At 41.7% G+C, this 23310-nt stretch overlaps 2 protein-coding genes across 2 annotated transcripts in view; both read right to left on the bottom strand.

Annotated features, from left to right (window-relative positions):
• The window catches only part of agbl4 (AGBL carboxypeptidase 4), a 354108-nt gene that overhangs the window by 62180 nt on the left and 268618 nt on the right, over nucleotides 1-23310 (bottom strand). Inside the window, exon 7 of the mRNA XM_061683038.1 lies at nucleotides 4199-4213. Coding sequence (XP_061539022.1) covers nucleotides 4199-4213 — 15 coding nt within the window. The remainder of the gene's footprint in view (nucleotides 1-4198; nucleotides 4214-23310) is intronic.
• bend5 (BEN domain containing 5) lies at nucleotides 3837-22517 on the bottom strand. The gene is given in 7 exon segments (XM_061683037.1): nucleotides 3837-10689; nucleotides 10763-10976; nucleotides 17192-17340; nucleotides 19279-19759; nucleotides 21247-21377; nucleotides 22315-22483; nucleotides 22485-22517. Coding segments are annotated over 7 exon segments (1362 nt in total). The 5' UTR covers nucleotides 22506-22517; the 3' UTR covers nucleotides 3837-10492.

The raw sequence follows: 23310 nt of genomic DNA, 5'->3' as shown, positions 1-23310 counted from the left end.
TCTTGATTGGCAGACTGGGGTGCTGGTCACCCTCTTTAAGAAGGGGGATCAGAGGATGTGTGCGATCTATAGGGGGATCACACTCCACAGCCTCCCAGGTAAGGGTCTATTTAGGGGTTCTGGAGAGGAGGGTTCGTGAGAAAGTTGAATCTCAGATTTAGGAGAAGCAGTGTGGTTTTCGTCCTGGCCGTGGAACAGTGGACAAGCTATACACCCTCGGCAGGGTCCTCGAGGGTGCATGGGAGTTCGCCCAACCAGTCGACATGTGTTTTGTGGACTTGGAGAAAGCGTTCGACTGTGTCCCTTGGGGAGTATTGTGGTGGGTGCTTCGGGAGTATGGGGTACCGGACCCCCTGATACAAGCTGTTCAGTCCTTGTACGACCAGTGTCAGAGTTTGGTCCGCATTGCCAGCAGAAAGTCGGATTCGTTTCCAGTGAGAGTGGGACTGCGCCAAGGCTTCCCTTTGTCACCGATTCTGTTCATTACCTTTATGGACAGAATTTGTAGGCGCAGCCGGGCTTTTGAGGGGGTCTGGTTTGATGACGTCAGTATCACGTCGCTGCTTTTTGCACTGGATGTGGTTCTGATGGCTTCATCAAACCGTGATCTCTAAGTCTCACTGGAGCGGTTCGGTGAAAGTGTGAAGTGGCTGGGATGAAAATTAGCACCTCCAAGTCTGAGACCACGGTACTCAGTCAGAAAAGGGTGGAGTGTCCTCTCCGGGTCAGGGAGGAGATCCTGACCCAAGTGGAGGAGTTCCAGTATCTCTGTGTCTTGTTAATGAGTGAGGGAAGAATGGAGTGGGAGCTCGACAGGCTGAACGGTGCAGCGTCTGCGGTAATGCGGACCCTGTATCGGTCTGTCGTGGTGAAGAAGGAGCTGAGCCGAAGGGCAACGTTCTCGATTTACCGGTCAATCTACGTTCCTACCCTCACCTATGGTCACGAGCTGCGAGTTGTGGGTGGAACAGGATCGGAGACACAAGCAGCCGAAATGGGTTTCCTCCACTGGGTGTCCGGGCTCTCCCTTAGAGATAGGGTGAGAAGTTCGGTCATCCGGGAGGGGCTCAGAGTAGAGCCGCTGCTCCTTCACATTGAGAGGAGCCAGATGAGGTGGCTCGAGCATCAGGTTAGGATGCCCACCGGCAGGAGGCCCAGGGGACAATCCAGGACACGCTGGAGATACTACGTCTCTCAGCTAGCCAGGGAACGCCTCGGGATCCCCTGGAAGAGCTGGACGAAGTGGCTGGGGAGAGGGAAGTCTGGGCTTCCCTGCTTAACCTGCTGCCCCCGCGACCCGATCCTTGATAAGCGGAGGAAAATGGATGGATAGATAATAGTAAATCACGAAAATATGAGCACAATAATTTGTATATTTGCAAAAAGAGGAAAAGAAAGTGTATCAATGTGACAGTTCTGTGTCACTGCTTGGTCAATATACTTAGACTACACTTGGTTACATGATGGTTGAAGTGGTGGAACTAGAGGTGCTGCTAGAGGAACCCCGCAGAGCTGTGAGGAATGCATTGTGGTGAGTCACGTTTCTTGCGTCGTCTGGGATTAAGTCTGATTAACACATGATACGAATCAGTTTAAGACAGAAAAATTGCATTTAGTCAGTAAAATGCCACTTTAAAGACAATGTAGACCACAGTCTGGGCTCATAACAATTTGCAAAAGTTGTTATGAATACATTACACAGTAAAATACAACATGCATAGAGTATGAATATTAAATTGTGAATTATCCGGGGCCATACAAGAAATGTAACTCCACAGCGGTAGTGTAGGCCTAGTGTTCATCAAAAACGAGACAGTAATTTAATTCCTCAAAAGTATACAGTGTCTAATTCTAATGTAAAACACTGTAACATGCTGTTTAAGAACTTCACCAAGCATAGAAAACTTTCAAAAAGATGCCATATTTCTGCATTCCAAACACAACTACTATGACACGAAAAGCTGGATAAGATGAATCCGACAAGTCCCGAGAAGCTCCATAAAGGCAGCGAAATGTCCATATTCATTAGATTGCGCATGTGACATAAATACAATACGTTCCCCTATCTCCCTGCGGCGCGGGGACGACGCAGCGCTTATGCGACAGACAGTGAGGCTGCAGAGCCCAGCCCAGCCACAGCTCTAATTCATCATCACCTCCACTGAATCACCGTGCTGCCAATAAAGCCGGGCGGCAATACATTAGGAGGCATGTGGCAGTCTTTAGCCATAGTGACATTGACAAGTCCCCTCGGGCTGCAGGGAAAGGCTGGCCGCGTGGTACACTTGCTTACACAGGCAATAATAAATGCAAATGCATCCGTCTGCAAGAGCATTAAAGTATGATCTATTCATGGAGGAAGTGTACTTGGTGCCCTATTAGAAGGGAGCCAAAAGGTACATTGGTACATATCACTTATGCGTTGCAAAAATGTTATTTCAGGAATAGTGGGGGGGAAAAAAATGGATTTAACACATATTATATTTAGTAAACATTACCTTGCAGCCAGCAGCTGGCTGGCTTGTCTTGTCTTGTCTTCCACACAGATTGAAAGCAGCCTAGCCGAAAGAAATTACAGCTCCGGGTCAAGAAATAAATTAGCATATGGCTAGCTACCTGAACTGTGAACAGATCTGTTTTACGCTACTTTTTTTTTTTTTGTAACAGAATGAAACAAAATGAGCGATAATGTTTTGTTTCATCCATCCTTCCATTTTCTTTATCGAGCCGATAAAGAAAGAGGAGAGCTGGAGCCAATTCCAGCTGACTTTGGCCAAGAGGCAGAGTGCACCAAGGAGTGATCGCTAGTCAATTGCAGGGAACACAGACAATTTACACTCACATTCACACCGATGGACAATTTTGAGTCTTCAATGAATCTAATGTGGATGTTTTTGGAAGGTGGGAGGAAGCTTTCGAACTCGGTGGGCCCCAAACCAAGTTTCGAACTCAGACAACCATGCTAACCTCTACTGCACTGTGCAGGATATAAAGTTTTCATGTTTTCTGTTACCAAGCTCAGCATGTGATATAAATTTTTTTGTATCGTTTAGTCTTGTTGTTATTCCATGAACGCAAAGTCCTGCCCGAGGCCTACTGCACACTACGCGCCACGGCTGAACCTGACCGGAACTGTAATGGACCGTTGTTGGGGGAAGGGGTGGGACAGTTGGCGACTCACACTCACACATTAAGCGATAGAGCCCTGCATATCTACTGATGCGCTGCAACCTTGTATCGGGTTGTGAGGTTCTACATACAGTAAATTCTACTATATTATTTGTATTGAACCACAAAAACATGGCGCAATTGTCAAGGAAGAAACAGGTTGCCACAAAGACAAGATGTGGATGAGAATAAAGGATATAGATATAGATATTTTGAGAGGCTGCCTCGCCATTCGCTGACTGCACCTGGTGCATTTCGTACATTGCTCGCATGCATTTTGACAACAGAGACTGCACGTCTCACTATTTCATCCACAGGTACAAATGAAATTAGAAATACTATATACTGTAGTTCAGTCTTGTTGTAAAACATGTACTGTATAAACTTGATATACTGTATTTGTACAGGTTGGCGGTGCTGCTGGGGCCGACAGGAGTCTCGCTTTGTTTAAAACCAATAAGTGTATTTTTTTGGGGTGTGTGAAGGCTCATGCGCGTTTTGGATTGGCTGTTACATCTGCAACATTGCGATGTCATGCACTGGCAAAACCAGCAGCGGTCTTAAGGGAAAAGTAGGATTACTTATCAATAAGACAGGACTTTGATGCCATTTTGTGGTATCTTAGGGCCTTTCAGAAAGAGAACAAAAATAGCGAATACGGCAGTTTTTCAGCGAATAACAGAGAATAGGTTATAAAAATGTACACTCTAGCATGCTTTTTTATTGTTTGGTTAGGAAAGCAACAGTTCTAAATCAGTCAAATCAACTTTATCTGTCAATTAAAAAAACTAAATGTAAAAGATGAGCTTCTGACATGAATCTAGAAAAAAACATGTAGCAATTGGAAGGAAAATAAAAAGGCCAACAAGATTAGTGCTGATAGAATAAAAGTCTGGATTTATTTTGCTTTATTAAACACGTTCCTGAAAGGAGCAAGAGACACATAAGAGGATGCTAAGCATGTTGCCAGCATAGCAGAGGTGTGGCCGGTTGAGCAAGGACATATACACACTATTGCCGAGTATAGAACGTTCCCTCTGGGAGGCTAAAGCAGGCTGAGGGAGTGTTGACTGAAATTATAAGAGTGTCTTTCACATTATCATACCAACAGGCTGGAAAACAATGCATTAACTACCCTGTCTTGCCCCCAATGGGCATGGCAATGCACTTAAACCCAAAGAGGTCTGTACAGCACAGTTAAATTCATTAATGACAATAAATATGGTGGTAAAAGTCAGAGTTGCCGTGACGATTGCGTCACTTTCGGACATGACATCATGGTTGTGCAGACACAATCAGACCGATGTACTGTAATGACTGTACCAAATAGTCCTAGGGATGGCTTAAGTGCTGCAAAGAAAATGACTGAACAAATTCTGATCTCATTGGAGATAATTTTTTGTTGAAACCTAAGGATGGGCATGATAATCAATTGATTGTTAAGAATCTGGCCGAGTTGTGTGAAACAGACTTGATTGTTGGAGTGCACTACTTGGATCAAACCAGCAGAGGTGCTGTTGATTCATTCTCAACTAGTTTGCAGTGTAAACAAGTACATGTTTTGGGAAAGTTGAGCTACATTCACACAATGGTACAACTCCTTGTCTCAGTGTTCCTCAGTTCAATACAACATTGGAGTGGGAACAGGAGTTCATTCAGAGAGAATTTCCTCCCCAATTCAAAATAATAATTGATTAATTTCTGGTTAATTTTCACCATGGCCAATCAAGGAAATGTAGTCAAATGCCCATCCCTAGTTGAAACGCATACAAGTAGAAAAACAAACTTTAAATTACAAAATCTCCTAAAACAAAACACTAATGCATATTTAGTTGACTAAACCAGGTCCAGAAATGGTACGGCGGTGGGTCATAGTCTGACAACGTTGTACTCACTGCTACATAAATACTGACATTTTTTTTTTTTTTAAAGAAAAAGGGTGAATGCAATGTGTATCGAATCATACCAAATACAGTAACCAGAAAAAGCGAACACAAAAAGCCATAAACAGCCACACTGATTGTACATTTTCCGCTTTTGCTCTTTAAGTACAGTGGTGCATTGAAATACGAGTGACCCAACTTGCGGTTTTCTAAGATACGAGCTGTCATTCGGACTACTTTTTGCTTAAAGAGCAAAAACTTGATAATGATAACTAAAAATAACAATACGCCATCATATATTTTTTATCCTCAGTCAAGAACAACTAGTATAACTGCGCCTTACTGAGGGGCCGAGACCATCTCCGTGTACAGTACTGCATATCTGTATTATACTGCACCCAGGCCCAAGGTGCTTATAGAGTCCTATTAGTTATTAAAACACATTTTAGATTTTTTTTTTCAGAAGCTGAAACAGTGTATCATTTACAGTACATTAATTTCCGTGGGGAAAAGATGAAGTGTTTTTGAGTTACTAATGTAGTCACGTAACGAATCACACGCAAACCTCAAGGCACCACTGTAGTTAACCCTAACTGTCAATAGAATCCATTTTTTTGTGAAACTAAATTCTGTGATGACAATCAATACAGACGGAAGGTCCAGAACTCCTCCCCTTGACATTACACAAACACACTTAAAACATTGGCAGCAAACAGGCGTTGAAAGCGGACGGGTCCTTGTAAAATCAACAGGTTCTGAGGTACTCATGAGACTGACAAGTAGAGAACAGCATTTGAGCGGATAGCACGTACACGACACATCAACAGCAAAAAAGTTTGAGCATTCTGCAAAGCGTTTTGGCTTGGGTTGCTTTCATCAGTGTTGAGGGACAAGCGGTGTGATTGACGCGCCTGAATTAAACACGCCCTCCTCCTCCATGAGGGTTAAAAACATAGAAAAAAAGCACCATTTGAGGTCCGTATAGAACGGTTTGCTGGTAGCACCGTCAACCAGTAAAAATCTCCAAACGCAGCACAGACACAAAACACAAGCGGGAGCGACTGCACGACGTAGCAAAGAGCAGATTACAACACAGCCGCAGCCCCTCGATGCACAGCAGCATCATCATCAAAGAAGCAGCTCAAGACATCCTTTTCCAAGAATGAGTGTGAATCGAGGTGTTTAAGAAGATATATACATATATATTTATATATTCTGTACACATTGAGTAACCAGGTATAACTTTTTACTATCAATTTTCTTTTGACTATACACACAGTTTAGAGTCACTGACAAACACCAGAGTAACAATGAGGTAGGACGGTGAAGGTTGGATGAAGTAGAACCGGTTTGTGGATTGTATACAAAGTTAGTGATATTGTCATCAAAAATAGAGACCAAATAATGTGCTCCTCCCAGCATTGTCTCTGAGGCTCAAACAGTCACGTCCTATGTACACCAAGCAGTCAAAAATTCTAGGAGGCGGCTTTTATTGGACTGTCAATGGTGCAAAACGCTCCAGACAAGACCTTGGCTAGTGTCACCTTGATCTATGTGCATTTTGAAAGACCAGTCTGATTTCATGTCAGCAACTGGAGGTGGCACAGAAAGAGAATCACAGCTGGTGAGGTTCAATTTCCTCATTTATCCAGCACGACCTGGGTGTGAGAGTAATGGAAGAGCCCGACTTTGCTATACAGCCGTGAACAAACGCCTCTGTCAGGTTATTCGTCTGGTTGGTGCATGTTACAAAGATGTTGATTAAGCTGAATCTGGGTTCAAAACATTGAGTACCTCAGTTTACAAGTAAGTAAAAGCGCTAGGAAGGAAACCAGCTTTTCAGAAGGTGCCAAACTCTTAAAGCATTGTCTTTTCCCTGACCCCCTTTTGGCATCAAACAACTAAAAAAACAAAACATACATGACAGCATTACCGGAATTTCTGTCAGGTTGCTTTTGAACAGTGGATATCTTTCCATTCAAACCGCGTGTATCATATTTCCTCAAATAGTGGCATCTAACAGGGGGATGGCTTTAATTTCATTAGCCTAACAGCATAACTGTCATGTCACTATCAACAACAATGTGCTTGTTTTTTTTCTTTACGTCTGTAGATTATCAGCCATCCAGCTCATGGTTATATGCCAAAGCTTAATGGAAGCAACTCCACTCTTGTTGTTTGTTGAATTTGTGTTTTTTCATATTTTCCAAAGATTTTCACAAATGACTCATAAGCAATTGTGCTATTAGGCTGACGATTTTTCCAAACAGATTTAAAACAAAACAAAACAAAACAAAAAAGTGAGATTCGCCGGAACAACTAAATTGCGTAGCTCCCTGAAACATAAACGTAAACGCACACAACATTGTGGAGCAATCGCATAAGTCTCCAGAACTCAAAATTGTTGTTAAACACAACACTTCCACATCAGACATCATCTTTAATACTGCGCATGGAACATGTTTCCAACACACACGAAAACTGAGCAAAGAGGTGCTGTTTTGGTAAGCAAAGGACTTAGAAACCGAGTTCATATGGGCTCAGCAGTTTAGAAATTACAGCGCCATTTCTTTGTCTTGACTGAATGACACACCCAGTGACTACCGGTCCTTGCGGTACAGTGTCGACCGGTACTCGCGGTACAGTGTCCATTGTAGGGTTGGCCACTATTTGAGGAAATATACAGTATTACAACTCCATGCAAACACTTGTAAAGCTAAAGTCTTGCTTAATACAAGGGGAAACCAAAACATATGGTGGAAGTACTAGAACCCCAAACAACAGATACAAAAATAAGTTCTATTAAGTAGGGATGGGCCTATTTTTTTAATGTGCAAACCACGCTGATCATTCAGTCAGCATCTCGTTTGTTTCGCATTCAAAAGTTTGGCTCAGATTGACCATATCTGTAAAACAACGACGATCTGATCGCAAATCTAAACATGACCAACTTCCTGTCAAATAATCCAGTTATAATAATGTGACAAATCTTTTGAGGAATACATCTATCCAGCATACTGCTCAGCATTGGTATGTCAACAAAACACCCTGCCACTCACAAACAAAACATTTTAAGGTGCATCATGTTAATACAAGGATTGTTTGGCCTCAATTTAGTATTTGGATGTAAAACAAACCAAAAAAAAAAAAAACAAAAAAAAAAAAAGAGGGTTTTTAAGATGGATGAATTGACGTTTAAAGTGCATTCGATGTAAATGATTTGTCACCTTGTCAACTTACAAGTTTACCTTAAGAGTTATGTTTTTCATTAAATGTAACATACTGCTTCTCTAATAATAGCTTCAGCTTTGCATCACTGATCAATTTGGCTCGGGAGATGTTTGTTCTTATTCAGGACTCTACATCATGCTTTAAAGCCAACAAGTCATATGGAAAACAAAAGTTCAAAAAGAATATATATATTTAAAAAAAAGATAAACATACATGATAACAACATCAATTAGATAATTGTCCAGGACATTTACAACTGAACTCCAAGACAAAAACAAAAAAATGCTGCAATCTCTCTCTACAACGTAAGGTAGCTTCACAAAAGGCTCAGTTGAACTTTGGAAATACCTTTAAACACAGCGGGACAGAGAGAAACAGCAACTAGCAACAAATGTAGTAGATGTGTGAAGAGGAGCAAAGGCTTGATAGGCAGCTCTGCAGCAGATTCACAGTTTTGCTCTGTTGGGTCACACTTGTGATTTCAATCAACATTTTGTTTCAATGGGCCAACACCCACGGAAAACATTTTGGGACAAAAAAACACACACACACACACCAAAATAAACAAAAGGACAAGTCTGACTTAAATGTCCCTAGGGTGGCCATACTTAGTCCCCCCCAATGGCATTTCTTAAGAATAGGGTTATTGTGGGCTTTACAATAAATCACCAGAACAATCATGTCTCAGACAGCTTTACCCACAGTTTCATCCACAAGAAGAAGACCTGAGCTACAGCCCCCCTTCAGAGTACCAAGAGGCCCAGCTCAGGTTCGACTCCACAGATACTCGTAAGAGTACCGATAGCCAACTCTTACATTCTCACAGCAAAGTGCAGGTGAAGTCTCAAGACTTCAGCTTCAACTACAATCACAGCTCACTAGAAAAGCCAAGGGCATGGCATGCCCTGGTGATTGCCAAATCCATTTAAGGCCTTTCCTGCTCCACCGTTACTTGTTCAACAGTAAAACTGTCTGCCACCGACAGCTTTCATTAAGAGTCATGAACACAAACACAGGGAAACCGCATTGCTTCCTTGTGCTCGGTCATTGTACAATAGCAATTGTACAGTTGTACTAATTTCAACCAGCATCGCGGAAGGGATTGTAGTCAAACTTGGGAGGTACCCCCCTATGTCGAGATTTTATTTTATGTTTTGTTTTTCATCTGGAAAAAAAACAAACCTTTTGTTTTTGAGATAGAAAAAATAAAACAAAAACATGCTTTTCATTTAACAGTGATGCTATTTAATAACTCAGATTCATATAGCGCCTTTTGAGGAACCAAAGGTTGCAAAATGTATGTGTGTATTCATGTTACTTGTACTTGAGGTTTCTTTTTGTTTTTAAAGAAGTCTAAGGAAGCAGCATCCCAGATTTCAGCAAGCAAATTTCACCATGAATACTTTGTTTTGCCTTTCTGTAAATGTTCTTTTTATAAAATTCCTTAATTTACTTTCAAGTAAGCAAACGGGGGAAAAAAAGGTAATAAGTACCGTTTTGTGTAATTACTAAATTCTCATGAGCACAATGTGTTGTGTCTGACCTAAAGCCATGGCCACAATAATCTCTTGCAGCAACAGACTCTTTGTTGCATTCAACATTATGTCTGTTACGAATTAAGACTTTCCTTATTGACTCTCCTATTGAGTACCAGTGCAACCAAGTGCAACTGCAGACACTCTGTTCTCCAGCAGTTTTAGTCACACAAAACATCCAGACAGCTCTAGTAGATGCACGTTTCCCACCATACAGCAACTGGAAACTTTTATCCAGGGAAGTCATCTTTTACTTTTTAAAAGCTTAAAGGACTCAAGAGTGATGTTCTGACACAGAACAATAAATTAATTTCACAATCTTTTTTTAACCCAGACACACTTAGGCAAACCATTTCTTCATACTGATCCCATTGTAAAGCTTATTTAAAAAAAAAAAAAAACACTCATGTTTGTTCCCATCTGCCTGGTGGGTAAAGCTGTCTGTAACTTAATGGGCAAACAGAGCTGTGAGGAAGGTGCTGTTTAATGCCCCCCCTTTTTCTTATAAAAGGGGCCTTTTGTGTTTCATACCATAACCAATTTGATGAGTTGAAGGAATAGCGGTGCTGCTGAGACCGTGAAGACAACATCAAATGTGCCCAAACTGAGCCCCCTCCATATCCTTTGACCTATGATTGATGGGGAAGAGGAGGGGCGCAGAAGAACACTTGGTCTTTACATGCCATCATAGGTAAAGTTCTCCATCTTGACTGTCTGTCTGATGAGCAGCTTGGACTCCCGCCGCTCCTCGTTCTTGATGGACTTGTTGATGTCCATGATCTTCTCACAAATGTATTTGTTCACTTTGGACAATCTTTGCGTTATCTCCGCACTGTCTGCCGTCTCTTGGGAAACTCGGTCGTACAGACACTCTGTGGCGAGGACAAAGTGTGAGCGGTTAGAAGAACCATCGGATGCGGTCCAGTTGGTAAACCTCTTTCTTACCTCTGACAATTTTTAGCTTGCTTGGTGAGAGTGGAGGTTTAGGAAGGGCGTCTTTCTTCTTTTTGGTAGCTACTCCAGTGACGCTACGGTTTTTGAGGGTTTCTGTGCCCCAGATCATGACAGCCAGGTTCTTTGTGAACTTGGAGTCTCCCTGGGTGCGCTGCAACTGGTGCCACTTCTCCTCCTCCACCCAGATCCCACCACCGAGGTGTACCTGCGCAATATGTGGGTGGAAAGCACATTAGTTGGCTAAGGTATCCAAATGCGTATCTGACAGTGGTGTATTTATGACTCATCTAGAAGAAACAACAGCATATTTTAGTAGCAGCATTGCAGCCAAGAGCAAATGCTTCTTATTATAGAAGAAGCATTTGCATCAGCATCAGGTAAAAGTACCTGATGCATCAGCATCAGGTAAAAGTAGGTAAAAGTATATTACTTCAGTAATTGTTTTTCTGACAACTTTTTACTTTTACTCCTGCAGTCAAAATGAAGAGAATCACGAAGCAGCAACACCATGAATCTAGCATGTAGACAAGCATGAGCCCATGTTAAATAAACGACTATATTAAGTAGTTAAATTATTCAACACAAACAAAACACCTTAGAAAGAGGCTCATCCATACTATTAGCTAACATACTAGACTGAATACCACGCCATTACAAGCCGATGTGCGATCACACATGGGCAAGCAAATATGAGCACAAGCACTCAACACAAACCGTATTCATTTATTAAACTCACCTTTTGGCATTTAAATAATAAATGTTAGGGAAAAAAGGCAAATTGAAATGGCAAAGTAGTCTACATAGGATATTATTAGTAGCTGCATGGGGAGAGAAGTGGAAAAAAAACCATTCACTTCTACTTTCTTTTTTGTCTCGTGCATTCAAGGATCGGCAACAAAAAAATGACACCTCAAACGAAGATGAAAAAACACCATGAATTATTTGAACCTAAGAACAAATACACCAAGATGGCACCAAAGTAATACTATTGCTTTGGCCTGAGCACAAAAACGGCGAATAGACGAGTCCAGCGAATAATGGAGGATCAGTTCCACCCACCCCCGCCCAAAAAAAAGAAAAAGAATAAACATCAGCGAATAGGCCGACTCGTGAATGCCTAACTCCGAATATACAGGGATCACTGTATTCCCCATCCACTGCCTTACTGAAGAGAACTTTTTTATGTCAACCACCAGAATGATTTGTGTTTTCTTAAGACAGCATAAAACCACAAGTGAAGGAAACTATTTTGTGTACAAAAGTTGTATTTCCCGCTGGCGAAGTTATCAAAATGGGAATTGTATATAATTGACAGAATAAAAAAACAAAACAAAACAAACACAAAACATTTCAGTCTCGGTTTGAGGATAAGCGGAACGGAAGATGAAGAAGGAAGATACAGCATGTGATTACTTTTTCAACCTTTTGTTTAACAGATATTTTTCACCATATTACCTCAAATGGTGGCCTCAACTCAAACAATTTGAATTTGAATTGCATCGTCCACTGCAATTAGGTGGCTATAATTTCCTGTTCCATGACCGATCCTGCAATGTGGCACGATAGACATCTTTACCAGAACACAACACTCCGTAATAAAACACAATGTATATTCATATTTAGAACACATCGAGCACATTTCTGGGTGTAAATAAAACCCACACAAGCACTTTGAATTGTGCGTACAGGGAAACAGTGTCTTAAGTTACTGAAAACTAACTTTATGGAAAATAATGAGAAGATTTCAGTAGGAGTAGAATTAGTGCGGGGTTTTCAGCTTCTTATTTGCATCTGTATTGTTATTTCTAAGCTCATTCAAAATATTGTTTTGTTAATTGGTGATCATATTCAGATATTACTCTACTTCACTATCAGTCAAAACAGTTTGTCATTTCCTTAATGTCCTATATTTCCTATTAGACTTTACACCGATTTTATCGGCCTGATCGGTATCGGCCGATAATTAGCATTTTATGCTGATCGGCTTTAATGTCATAATTCGCCGATACGCTCCGCAAAAGACATTTACTCCCCGTCGCCATTGTGCACAGTATGTTTGAATCCAAAGGCTAGTTTATTTTTAGCCTTGTCGTGTGTCTTTTGACGTAGTACTGTAAATATCTGACGGCCAATAAAGTTATTTAAAAAAAAAATAATATGTCATCTGTGTGTGACAGACAACACGTATCTCTATCTTGTCAACTCAAATGCGACCGGATACACTCGTTACCGTGGCGACGACAAGAAGAGTGGATCGCGCCGACTGTTTTATAAGGACAAAATGGGGAAAAAAACTGTGTGTTGGTGGTCACCGGTGCTCAGGACAGGAGAGCACGTTCGTTTAAGGCTTGCTTGAGGTATGTTCACATACTTTTAATACGATACAGCTCGCAACCAGGCAACAAAAACGTTATGTAGCCGAGCAAGCTAGTGCTAGCACTAACGGTTGTATGTAAACATGCTACCGTTCTGTCGAATCATGCTCTAAAGTTCCGGTGTGGGTGAAGTAATTTAATTACAATAAAGTAATTTAATTACATTAAGTTAGCACCCATTATTTCTGTCATGTTGTAATGTTGGTTTGACCTGACTGATTAGAATACACAATCTGACTAGAGCAGTGATTTCCAACCTTCATAGAGCCAAGGAACATATTTTACAATTGAAAAATCTCACAGCACACCAACAAACAAAAATGTCACAAAAAGTGGATACATTTTATTGCTGTATGTACTTCCTGCCATCTAATAGAAGACCATTCATTTGTTCTGTCTGTCACTATGCCTCACTGGCATAAATAGATGGACAAAGATACATTATTTATTGTAAATATATATTTTTGGAATGCGGCACGGTCGCCGACTGGTTAGAGCGTCAGCCTCACAGTTCTGAGGACCCGGGTTCAATCCCCGGCCCGCCTGTGTGGAGTTTGCATGTTCTCCCCGTACCTGCGTGGCTTTTCTCCGGGCACTCTGGTTTCCTCCCACATCCCAAAACCATGCATTAATTGGAGACTCTAAATTGCCCGTAGGTGTGACTGTGATTGCGACTGGTTGTTTGCTTGTTTGTGCCCTGCGATTGGCTGGCAACCAGTTCAGGGTGTACCCCGCCTCCTGCCCGATGACAGCTGGGATTGGCTCGAGCACGCCCGCGACCATATGGGGAGAAGCGGCTCAGAAAATGGATGGATGGATGGATATTTTCAGAGCAATTAAGTACACCAGTATATACAGTAAATGAACAGGTCATTTAAATAGACACATTGCGCCATCTTGTGTTCGGCTCGGTAATCGGTTATCGTTTTTTAAAAATCGCTGATCGGTGATAGGCCCCAAAAATCCTGATCATGTAAAGCCTATTTCTTGTTGTAATTTTGCCTTTTTCAGTTAATTATGGGTGAATGAACACGGCCTTATGATTGGAGGTTAAGATACCAACAGATGAATAAATATCACTTTTTAAAGTGAACAGAAAACACAACGGTAAGGAAGGAACGGGTATGAGAGAGGGACAAAGTTAAGGGAAGTAAAGTTTGAAACTAATTTAGTGTTATATTTAAAAATGATTCCCACTGGAAACACATTTGCGATTGACTGGCGACAGGTTCAGGGTGTACCCCGCCTCTCGTCCAGAGTCAGCTGGGATAGGCTCCAGCACACCCACGATCCTAGTGAGGATAAGCGGTGTGGAAAATGGATGGCTGGATGGACACATTTGCATGAACCATCAAACACATTAACGTTCTCAGACACCCTTGGAGAATGATTTACTTAAGGTTTGCATGTGCAAAACGTGTGCAAACTTGATTGCGCACACAGAAAGATGTAAAAGCTGATCTAACGGGGTTCATCCAGGATTGTAGCCCTCAATTGCCACAGAGTTCATTTAGCGCGTTCTGGGAGAAGTATAAGCAACAATATTAATTTAGCATGCGCAAGAAGATTTATTAAACCAGAGAAAAATTGCAATGGGTGATTTTTTGTTTCAAGATGTTAGAATGGTAGGGGCTAACAGCACTGCAGTGTTTTACAATAAGGGGGTGGAGGCAAAATGAGAGGTGACGGGGAGAACTGATTGGTTTCACTCATGAAAAACATTTCAAAATGCCAGAAATAAAAACTATCATGACATATCTATTCAGTAATGCAATTTTTGAGCTCGTGAATGACTGAAAAGCTGACTTGGAGCCCGTCACATACGAAAAAACTCCTTTTAATTCTGTATTTCCTCACCACTGGGTGATTTCAGCAAACTGACAACTGTCTGGTGCTGGCCGCTCTCAGAGCAGTTTTTCGGGCATGCAGTCCCAGGTTTTAAAATGCAATGTTACGCCAGATGAGCACAGACTTCAAAGCAACCAAAACCGCTTTTATGCAGTTGCAGGTTTGTCTATTATCGGGGCAGTCGCTTTCTTTTTTGTAACTCAGTAATACAGTATGTTTGTTTGTCTTCCACTGTCACTTCCAATTCCATCACTTCAAACTTAATTTTGCACATGCAGTCAAGTTAGTGTGAACACACAATTTAGCGCCCGCTATTTGGTTTCTTAATAAAATCAAGCTCTTGATATTAGTTGACCCCAATCTAATACAGTCACCTGTCAAAGAGGAAACCACACAGATCATTGCTAGCCACAGTAGAAGACATCTTAACCAACTCCGATTTAAACCACACAGCTAATCCCAGGAAGCACCACTTTCGCCGACGAGGATAAGAAAGCTCAAGCTGCTTGGCTGCTTGTAGTTTGGATTACTCCCACCGTGAACTTAACATGTATCTCTCCACAGGCTGTTTCATAAGCGCGTCGCAAGCACCCCAAGCCGATTGCCTGCCAGGCAGTCTGACCTGGTCATTTAGGTGGGCAGAAGCAGCAGGAGCCATATCTGACTTGCTTTCTCACGGCTCTCTTATTACTCTAAAGTCGTTAGGCTGGAGTCCAAAAGGATTTTCCCTGTGCAGCTAATGTGCTTTAGGCTGCAGGCCAGACTCGTTCTTCTTTCCTCAAGTGAGGAAAGATTGTTTTCATCCTCCCTTAGAATTCCTTGCATTGATTTTCTCTACCCCCTTCTTACGCCACTCCGACCCTCTCACTGGGGCTAACCTGTCAGTCACTCAGATTTTCTCTCGTGCGAATAATTAATATGGGGTCCCTGATGTAAGGGGAGGTCTCATTTGCAAGAGTTCTTCATGCCTGAGATGGCTGCAGGTCCCAGAGCTTGTAGTACCAATTCCACCCCTGTCAACAGAGACAGGATGCTGGTTGCATTACAGTCAAGCCTAACTGGCTAATAAACACTAATGATACTGGCCAGGCCTGCAAGAACAATAATAATTTCCTCAACCTTGTGTACCTGCCAGAGCGGGACAAGGGAAAGGATTTATTTAAGGTGAGCTAGAGTTCATGTTTGTTACAAGGAAACACAGTGTTTCCTGCACAATCAAGTGAGGCGTCAAGGCAAAAGGGTTTAAATAGATTGTAATATGGCCGATATAAGTGAACCTTTAAAGTCAAATCTTCCAAAGGTCCCAAGTCGAACAGTTCAGGTCAACCAAGAAAACAGCCATAATATATGAAGTCATGCAAGGCCTCTCCATATATAAACCATAACTATGATGTGGCCCGTGACACCCCTGGATTGGAAGGGCGGGCAAAGTATGGGCTGCCGGCCACATATGGCCGGCCGACTATGTATTTTTAACATGGCCCACCGAGCATTCAATCATTGTAATCTAATAATTCTGCCTCTTCTTACGAATAATGTTCCATTTCTGATTAGACGTTTTAGGGCAAGTTAAACCATTTGTAACTTGGAGAACTGGGAATTTTGGCCCGTACCAGCTTATTGCTTGATATTTTTAACTCAAACTTGTCACCCAATTGATGTAGGGGTACCCCGTGTACCAGACGAAATGAAAGGGTTGAAAAGATGTTGACGTTGAGAAATAATGCAGTTATACTGTTTTAATCTATTATTGGAAGGCTTTTTTTGACCAGATTCCACAATATATATCACTCTTACCCTCAAACATATTTAATGTATTTAGAATGTATTTAGAAAAAGACTTTACAAACACTTTAAAGATTTTATGACAGCGACAGTTTAAACCTTAATTAGATGAGAACAATTCCTAAAATCATGCATGGGGTCATTTATTTATTCAAGTGCGGCGACTACTTAGTACTTATTTGAAATAGGCCCAATCTGGCGACAAGGCAGTTATTAGCTAAATAGTGTGTAGTCTATTTAAACCATGTACAGTAATAAACTCATTAAATATTATGTTAAAAATTGCGATGTGTGTTCTGTTTAAAAACGGCCCAGTGTATCCTGTTAAGTTTTGTCAGTTAATTTATGCATTTTAAAAGATAAAAACAGAGGTAGTAACCATGTATCAGCCAGATAAAATTAATAGGCTGACCTTGCCATCGTTGCATGTGTAGACTGTTCTAGGAGATGGTGAGTAGCTGGAACTGGTGTTGGCTTCTTCTCTGAATGTTTCCTGGGTCTCAACAATGGGTTCACCCACCTCAGCCTTGATTGTCTGAGTGCCACTGTCATGCATAGGCTCTAGAGGGGAAAGTAAGGGGTTGAAAATTAGAGGAAACAAGAAACACATCTTTTAAAACAAAACTGAGACAGTGCCCAGCCAAGCAAAAATAAACAATATTGCTGGAAGGCTGTAAACAACCAGTTGCACAAGACAGTGTTGTTGTTTTTTAACTACTAGTATGCTGACATGAGGTTTGAGATTTGAAATACTGGACAAGTGCCCAAATGTTTGTCTGGCTCAGCCTAGACTTGCCTGTGCCTGGTACAGAAGGTTATTTTAGCCCAGTGGTTAAGCTGGCTTGGTGGCTGGCCATGTTAAGCTCCAACGTAGCAGATGAGTTTTAATATCAGGCAGTGCACTTCATCCTGTGCATAAAGACACCCCAGGGTGCTCTAATCTCTCGCCTGTCCAAAAGATAGTCCAGTCAATGACCGGGCTTCTTGATCCACATTTACAGCCGCAGTTATACCGACATCTGGCAAAAATGTTCTCTGTACGTTACTGGGCAGGTTCCAGTCCCAACCCCAGATAAAAAAAAATGGGTGGGTTGCATTAGGAAGGGCATCCGATGCAAAAACTACGCCAAACAAATCATGCGCTGTGGCAACCCCAGATAGGACAAGCTTTAAGTAACAACCACAACAACCATTTTTTAAACTTGTATGACAGTCAGGACTGTTAAATTATGACATCTTACAGCAGAGGCCATGGTGTGCAGAGTCCCACAGCCTCAGAGGGATTTCATTGTTCAAAGGTAGCAGCCAGGAGAAGGGCACAAAACAATTTCCAAAGGATTATCATCAAGTGGAGATAATATGGCACAACAGTGACATTACCAAGAACTGGACGTACTTCCAAAATTAATAAAAAGACGAGAAGAAAATTGGTCAGAGAAGCTGCTAAGAGGCAGACAGCAACACTGAAGGAGCTACAGGAATTTCTGGCAAGTACTTGCTGTTTAGTACGTGTGAAAATCACTCATCTTCATATTTCTGGGCTATGAGGTAGGTTGGCAAGACAGAAGAAGCCTTTTTCTTACAAAGAAAAAAAAAACATACTTAGAATCTCCCACATGTATGTGGAAAAATGTGTTATGTCTGATGAAACGTTTTGGCCTTAATTCCAAAAGGTATGTCTGGTGCAAACACAAAACTGCTCATCACCAAAGGAACACCAGTGAAGCACGGTGGTGGCAGCCATCATGTTTTGGGGCTCCCTTTCTTCAGATGGAACTGGGGGCCTAAGTAAAGGTGGAGGGAATTATGAACAGTTGCAAAAAGCAGTCAGTGTTAGCACAAAAACAGCAAGCTTCCGCTCGATAGCAAAAAATGCCAGGAAAAGCCTACAAGAACATATAGACTTTATTTGGAGATAATCAGATGCACTTTAAATAGAGGTAGGGGTGCTAGCTCCCATTTAACATGCATTTAATGTGATTGCTTTATTCTAAACAAAGCCACATACCCCGTTATGAGGATGAGCACACTTGTGCAACCATATCTGTTGATTACACTTTCCCTCTCAAAATGTTTTCATTTTTTAATGTGTAGACAGAACTTATACTGGATGTCACAATAATAGTGCAAAAAGCTTTGAAATTATTTATCTTGGTCTTATTCTTTTTTTCATAATCACAAAAACCTGGCATGAGCGCACCAAACCATATTACGTGTTGTTTATTTTTACTTCTCCTCTCAAAAAGATTTCATTTTTTAATTGAGTTGTAAAAGTTATAGGTTACCTTAACAGTGGGAAAACGTTTTGAAATGATTTATCTTCAATTCTGTTTTTTTTGTTTTTAAATCACAAAAACCTGGCATTTAAATCGGGGTGTGTACACTCCATTGGTATCCAGTGTAGATAGTCATGGTCGAAAACATTATTTGTCTCTGATTAAACTACATAGAAAAGTAGTTGAGGTACAAATATGTGTGTGTGCGCTCCTGTTGCCTTACCACTGCCCAGCCTCATGAGAAGCACATCCTGCAGCCGTCGATTGAAGTCCCTGAGTTCTTTGACTTCAGTCAGCAGGTTGCCATATTCCTTGAGTTTCTTGGTCTGCTGCACCAGCTGCCGACGTGTTCGCTCCAGCTCCTGCTGCAGCCTCCTCATCTCCTCCTCCTGTTGCCTGTAGCTGACGACCACCTCCTCATAATGGACGCGAGGAACAACCGCCGCAGCCACATCTGTGTCCACATCGAGATGTTGCTGCTGCTGCTGGTGATGATGATGATGCTGCTCCTGCTGTTGCTGTTCTGCTTCCATATCTTCATCTTCATCGTCAGCATCTTCTCCCTCCTCAGCCAGTCGATCCTCATCCAGATCGTCTTCGCCTTCCATACAGGAACTGGCGGCGTTTCTCTCTAGGCGAGCCACTACTGCTGCCAAACTTTTGGAGGAGTTTGAAATGGGGCGTGCATGGTCCTGAGAAAGGGCCTTTAGGAGGAGAATATTTGACAATTTACGGGTATGCACAGTGATATTTTTTGAACTATTAATCTGATGTAAATGTGTCTTAAATTTGTATTCAGGGCTACTACAACAATTTGTAGGTCGTCAACAAATTTTATGAGCCGTGTGTGACAAAAATCGATTCCATCTCATACTTTAATGTACATAAGAAGACTATGAAAAACAAACATTTCTCAAAGCATGGATTAGAGCATTTCATTTGGCCCACCATGCAATTCTAGAAACAAATACAACCTCTAAGGAAATATTGTAAAAATCCCCAACACATTGAACACACAGATGCTCATAATATACAAGAAACATTTGTCAATTATGGCCCTTGGAGGACTTCAAAACTGAAGTGACCCCTAATAGGGGGACAAAAATGCACATAATATGCATACGTTCTTTGATGACTATGAGAATCTCACGAAGAACTAAAGAGGAGTCATGGAGTTCCTGATGAGCCGCTCAGAGGATTTGCCCATGAAAGAGCATCTGTCCAGAGTCTAGAGAATTTGTGTTAATCCACCATATGGTAAAAATAGTGTGAGGGCTTTTGGGTTGGAGCCCAATACATATACATCGACTGTATAAAAATATGTCATGTTCATAGCTCTTTACATAGTTTTTGGACATTTTCTTCACATTCTACAAAAAGTAGAATCACTCAGATCACCTTAAATAATGGCAATGCCAGTAAAGGACCTCAAAAATCCTATGAGAACTTCATAAAGACAGTTAAACAACGCTTGCGTTCAGAATGGTAGTTGACATTAATTTTAACTGCCGTTTTATTTGCAGTGGTTTACAAAAAGCACTGCATGATACTGAGAGCATTTTCCTAATATTGTTGTTACTATTTTGGTCTTATTTAACAAAATTGGAAAATTGGAGGGACAAGACAGTATTTAGCCATGCATCTATCCATTTTCTGAACCACTTATCCTCACAAGGGTCGCGGGAGTGCTGGAGCCTATCCCAGCTATCAACAGGCAGGAGGCGGGGTACACCGTGAACTGGTTGCCAGCCAATCGCAGGGCACATACAAACAAGCAACCATTCGCACTCACATTCACATCTACGGGTAATTTAGATTTGTCAATTAACCTACCATGCATGTTTTTGGGATGTGGGAGGAAACCGGAGTGCCCGGAGAAAACCCACGCAGGCACGGGGAGAACATGCAAACTCACAGGCAGGGCCGGGATTGAACCCCAGTCCTGAGAACTGTGAGGCAGACGCTCTAACCAGTCGGTCACCGTGCCGCCAGTATTTAGCCAAATATGACAAATTCTTAAACTCTAAAAATAACAATACAGGCAATGTTGGTTTCATACCAGCATTGAAATCTAATTCGTTGTTGCATAATTTTAATTGAAAGAAAAGTTATTTTCCTACTTATTTTTTCCTTCATGCATTCATTTACATGGGGTGCGCTCTGAAACATCACCTAATCCAGAGGTTCCTACCTTTTTATGCCTGAGAGGCATCCTCTCCTCTCCAAAACTGTTCTCAATTGAATTTCCTGAATTCTTGATGGACATCTTGGGAATTTTCATCTTCTTTTGCATTATAAAGTCTTCAAACTCCTCTACAGCATCTGCAAGAACAAACTCATTGTCTTTCCTCTCATCCATCAATGCATCATCTCGCTCTCTGATTACATTTACTTAAGCATGCTGGGAAAATGAACATGTAATCTTTGAAGAGATGCAAGCAAAATGCAGATTTTAACTGCAACGGACACATACAAGGCGTTAGCTGGATAGATGTCACAGCACAGACAGCTCACAATCAGGGATTAGCCACGTCATATATTAAACATAATAGCCAGTCAGAGAGTTAGCGATGGCGTATTTAACGAAGCAGACGTTTAACATGTAAAACAAAACCAACATGCGCTGTCACGTTATTGACATGTCTGCGGGGCTGTCTAGAAAGACGCCGCAGCGGCGCATCTTTGTGACACATAAAACTACATAAATCAAACCGTGTTAACACCATTTTAATGCACCCAAATCGTAGGGAATATGGATTAGCGGTTTAAAAAAAAAAAAAAAAACATAAAAAGAAGCGTCAAACGTCAAGCGGCTGTTCTTCCTTACGTTGCATGTTATGACAGCTCTACGTGTGCAGACAGTCGGCTAACTCTACCATGCTAACTGTGCACACCGACGAGCTAACAAGCGTTAGCTCTGTGTTGTAAACAAGCGACGTCGCTGGCTAACGTTTTCCGCCAAACGTCGAAACAACAGCAGCCCTTCCACAACAGTAAACACATGTTACGGCACTCGTAGCAAACTTGTCTTAGCGCACCTCGTTAGCATGTCCGGCTAGCCAGGACGCTGCTGCGGCTATCAGGGTGTCAAGAGCCCAGCTGATGAGCTATTGACAGGTCGGACTAAATAAATAACTTGACATATTTCCGTGTTTGAACACACGCCGATGCCAGTGGGGCGGAATGAGATTTACAAGACAAGTAGCTAACGCGTTTATATTAAAAAATAATAATAAATTTTAAAAAAGGAGCAATTTACCTGCAAGGGCAAGGATGTGAGCCTCGCCCGGCTGGCCTGCGTTGCCATTCTCTTCTTCTGCCCTGCGAACCACATACACCTTCCGATGATCGAAATCGGCTCCGTGCTCGGCGTTGAAATCTTGGATGTTGGAAACGGGCAAAGCGCAACACCGATCGTCTTCAAAAAAATCGAACAAAAGCATACATCATTTTCCTTTCCTCGGTCGTGCACTTTTGATAGAGTTGACTTGCTTTATTTCCCCCCTTCACAAAGTATAAAAATATATACACATAGGGAAGGTTGTGGATCAAATCGGCGCTCGGTTGCTTTTGCCTGGTCCGCATCAGCAGGGCACATCATGGCATGACGAACAGTTTGTTTGTAGTCATCCCACCACTTTTTCATTTCCCCCCTCCAAATATTGTTACCCTAGTGGTTTGCAGATTTGCCTCACTCACAGTTCTGAGAATGCGGAGCTTAGTGTGCATGTTCTCCCTGTGTCAGTGGGTGTTCTGCGGTTACTCAGCCTTCTATTACACTTTATGACCAGTTGATGCAGAAATGTTAAGACATTTCAAAGGATTCACATAGTATTGTCCTCCCACTGTAAAATATATAGCAAAAGAAGGAGTACGTAGTGATGAATGTGTTTAGTATATATATTTATTTGAAATATTCCCCCCCCCCCAGACACAGTTCACAACACTTGTGGAATTTAGGACAAGATTCAAGCGATACACAACTAAGAAGTCAGCACAGCCTGGCTGCACATATACCATCTCTACCAAGGGAGCTTCTATCATAGGTACTGGTACAAATCTTTGCAGAAGCACATGGAGTGGCATTTCTCACATGAGACTTATTCAGTACGTATCGACAATAGACATGAATTGTACTTTTTCCCCCCCTTATATCATATACAGTCCTGTCGTATGTAATGTAGTAGATCATTATTCAGAAGTGCACTTTATATTTTGTTCCACAGTTTGGCAGAGGCCACCACTGCAGTCAAAA

This window comes from Phycodurus eques, chromosome 8 (assembly GCF_024500275.1).
Source record: "Phycodurus eques isolate BA_2022a chromosome 8, UOR_Pequ_1.1, whole genome shotgun sequence".
In the NCBI taxonomy this organism is placed as follows: domain Eukaryota; kingdom Metazoa; phylum Chordata; class Actinopteri; order Syngnathiformes; family Syngnathidae; genus Phycodurus; species Phycodurus eques.
The sequence above is the reverse complement of the archived record's forward strand: the minus strand, read 5'-3'. Positions and strand labels throughout refer to the sequence as shown.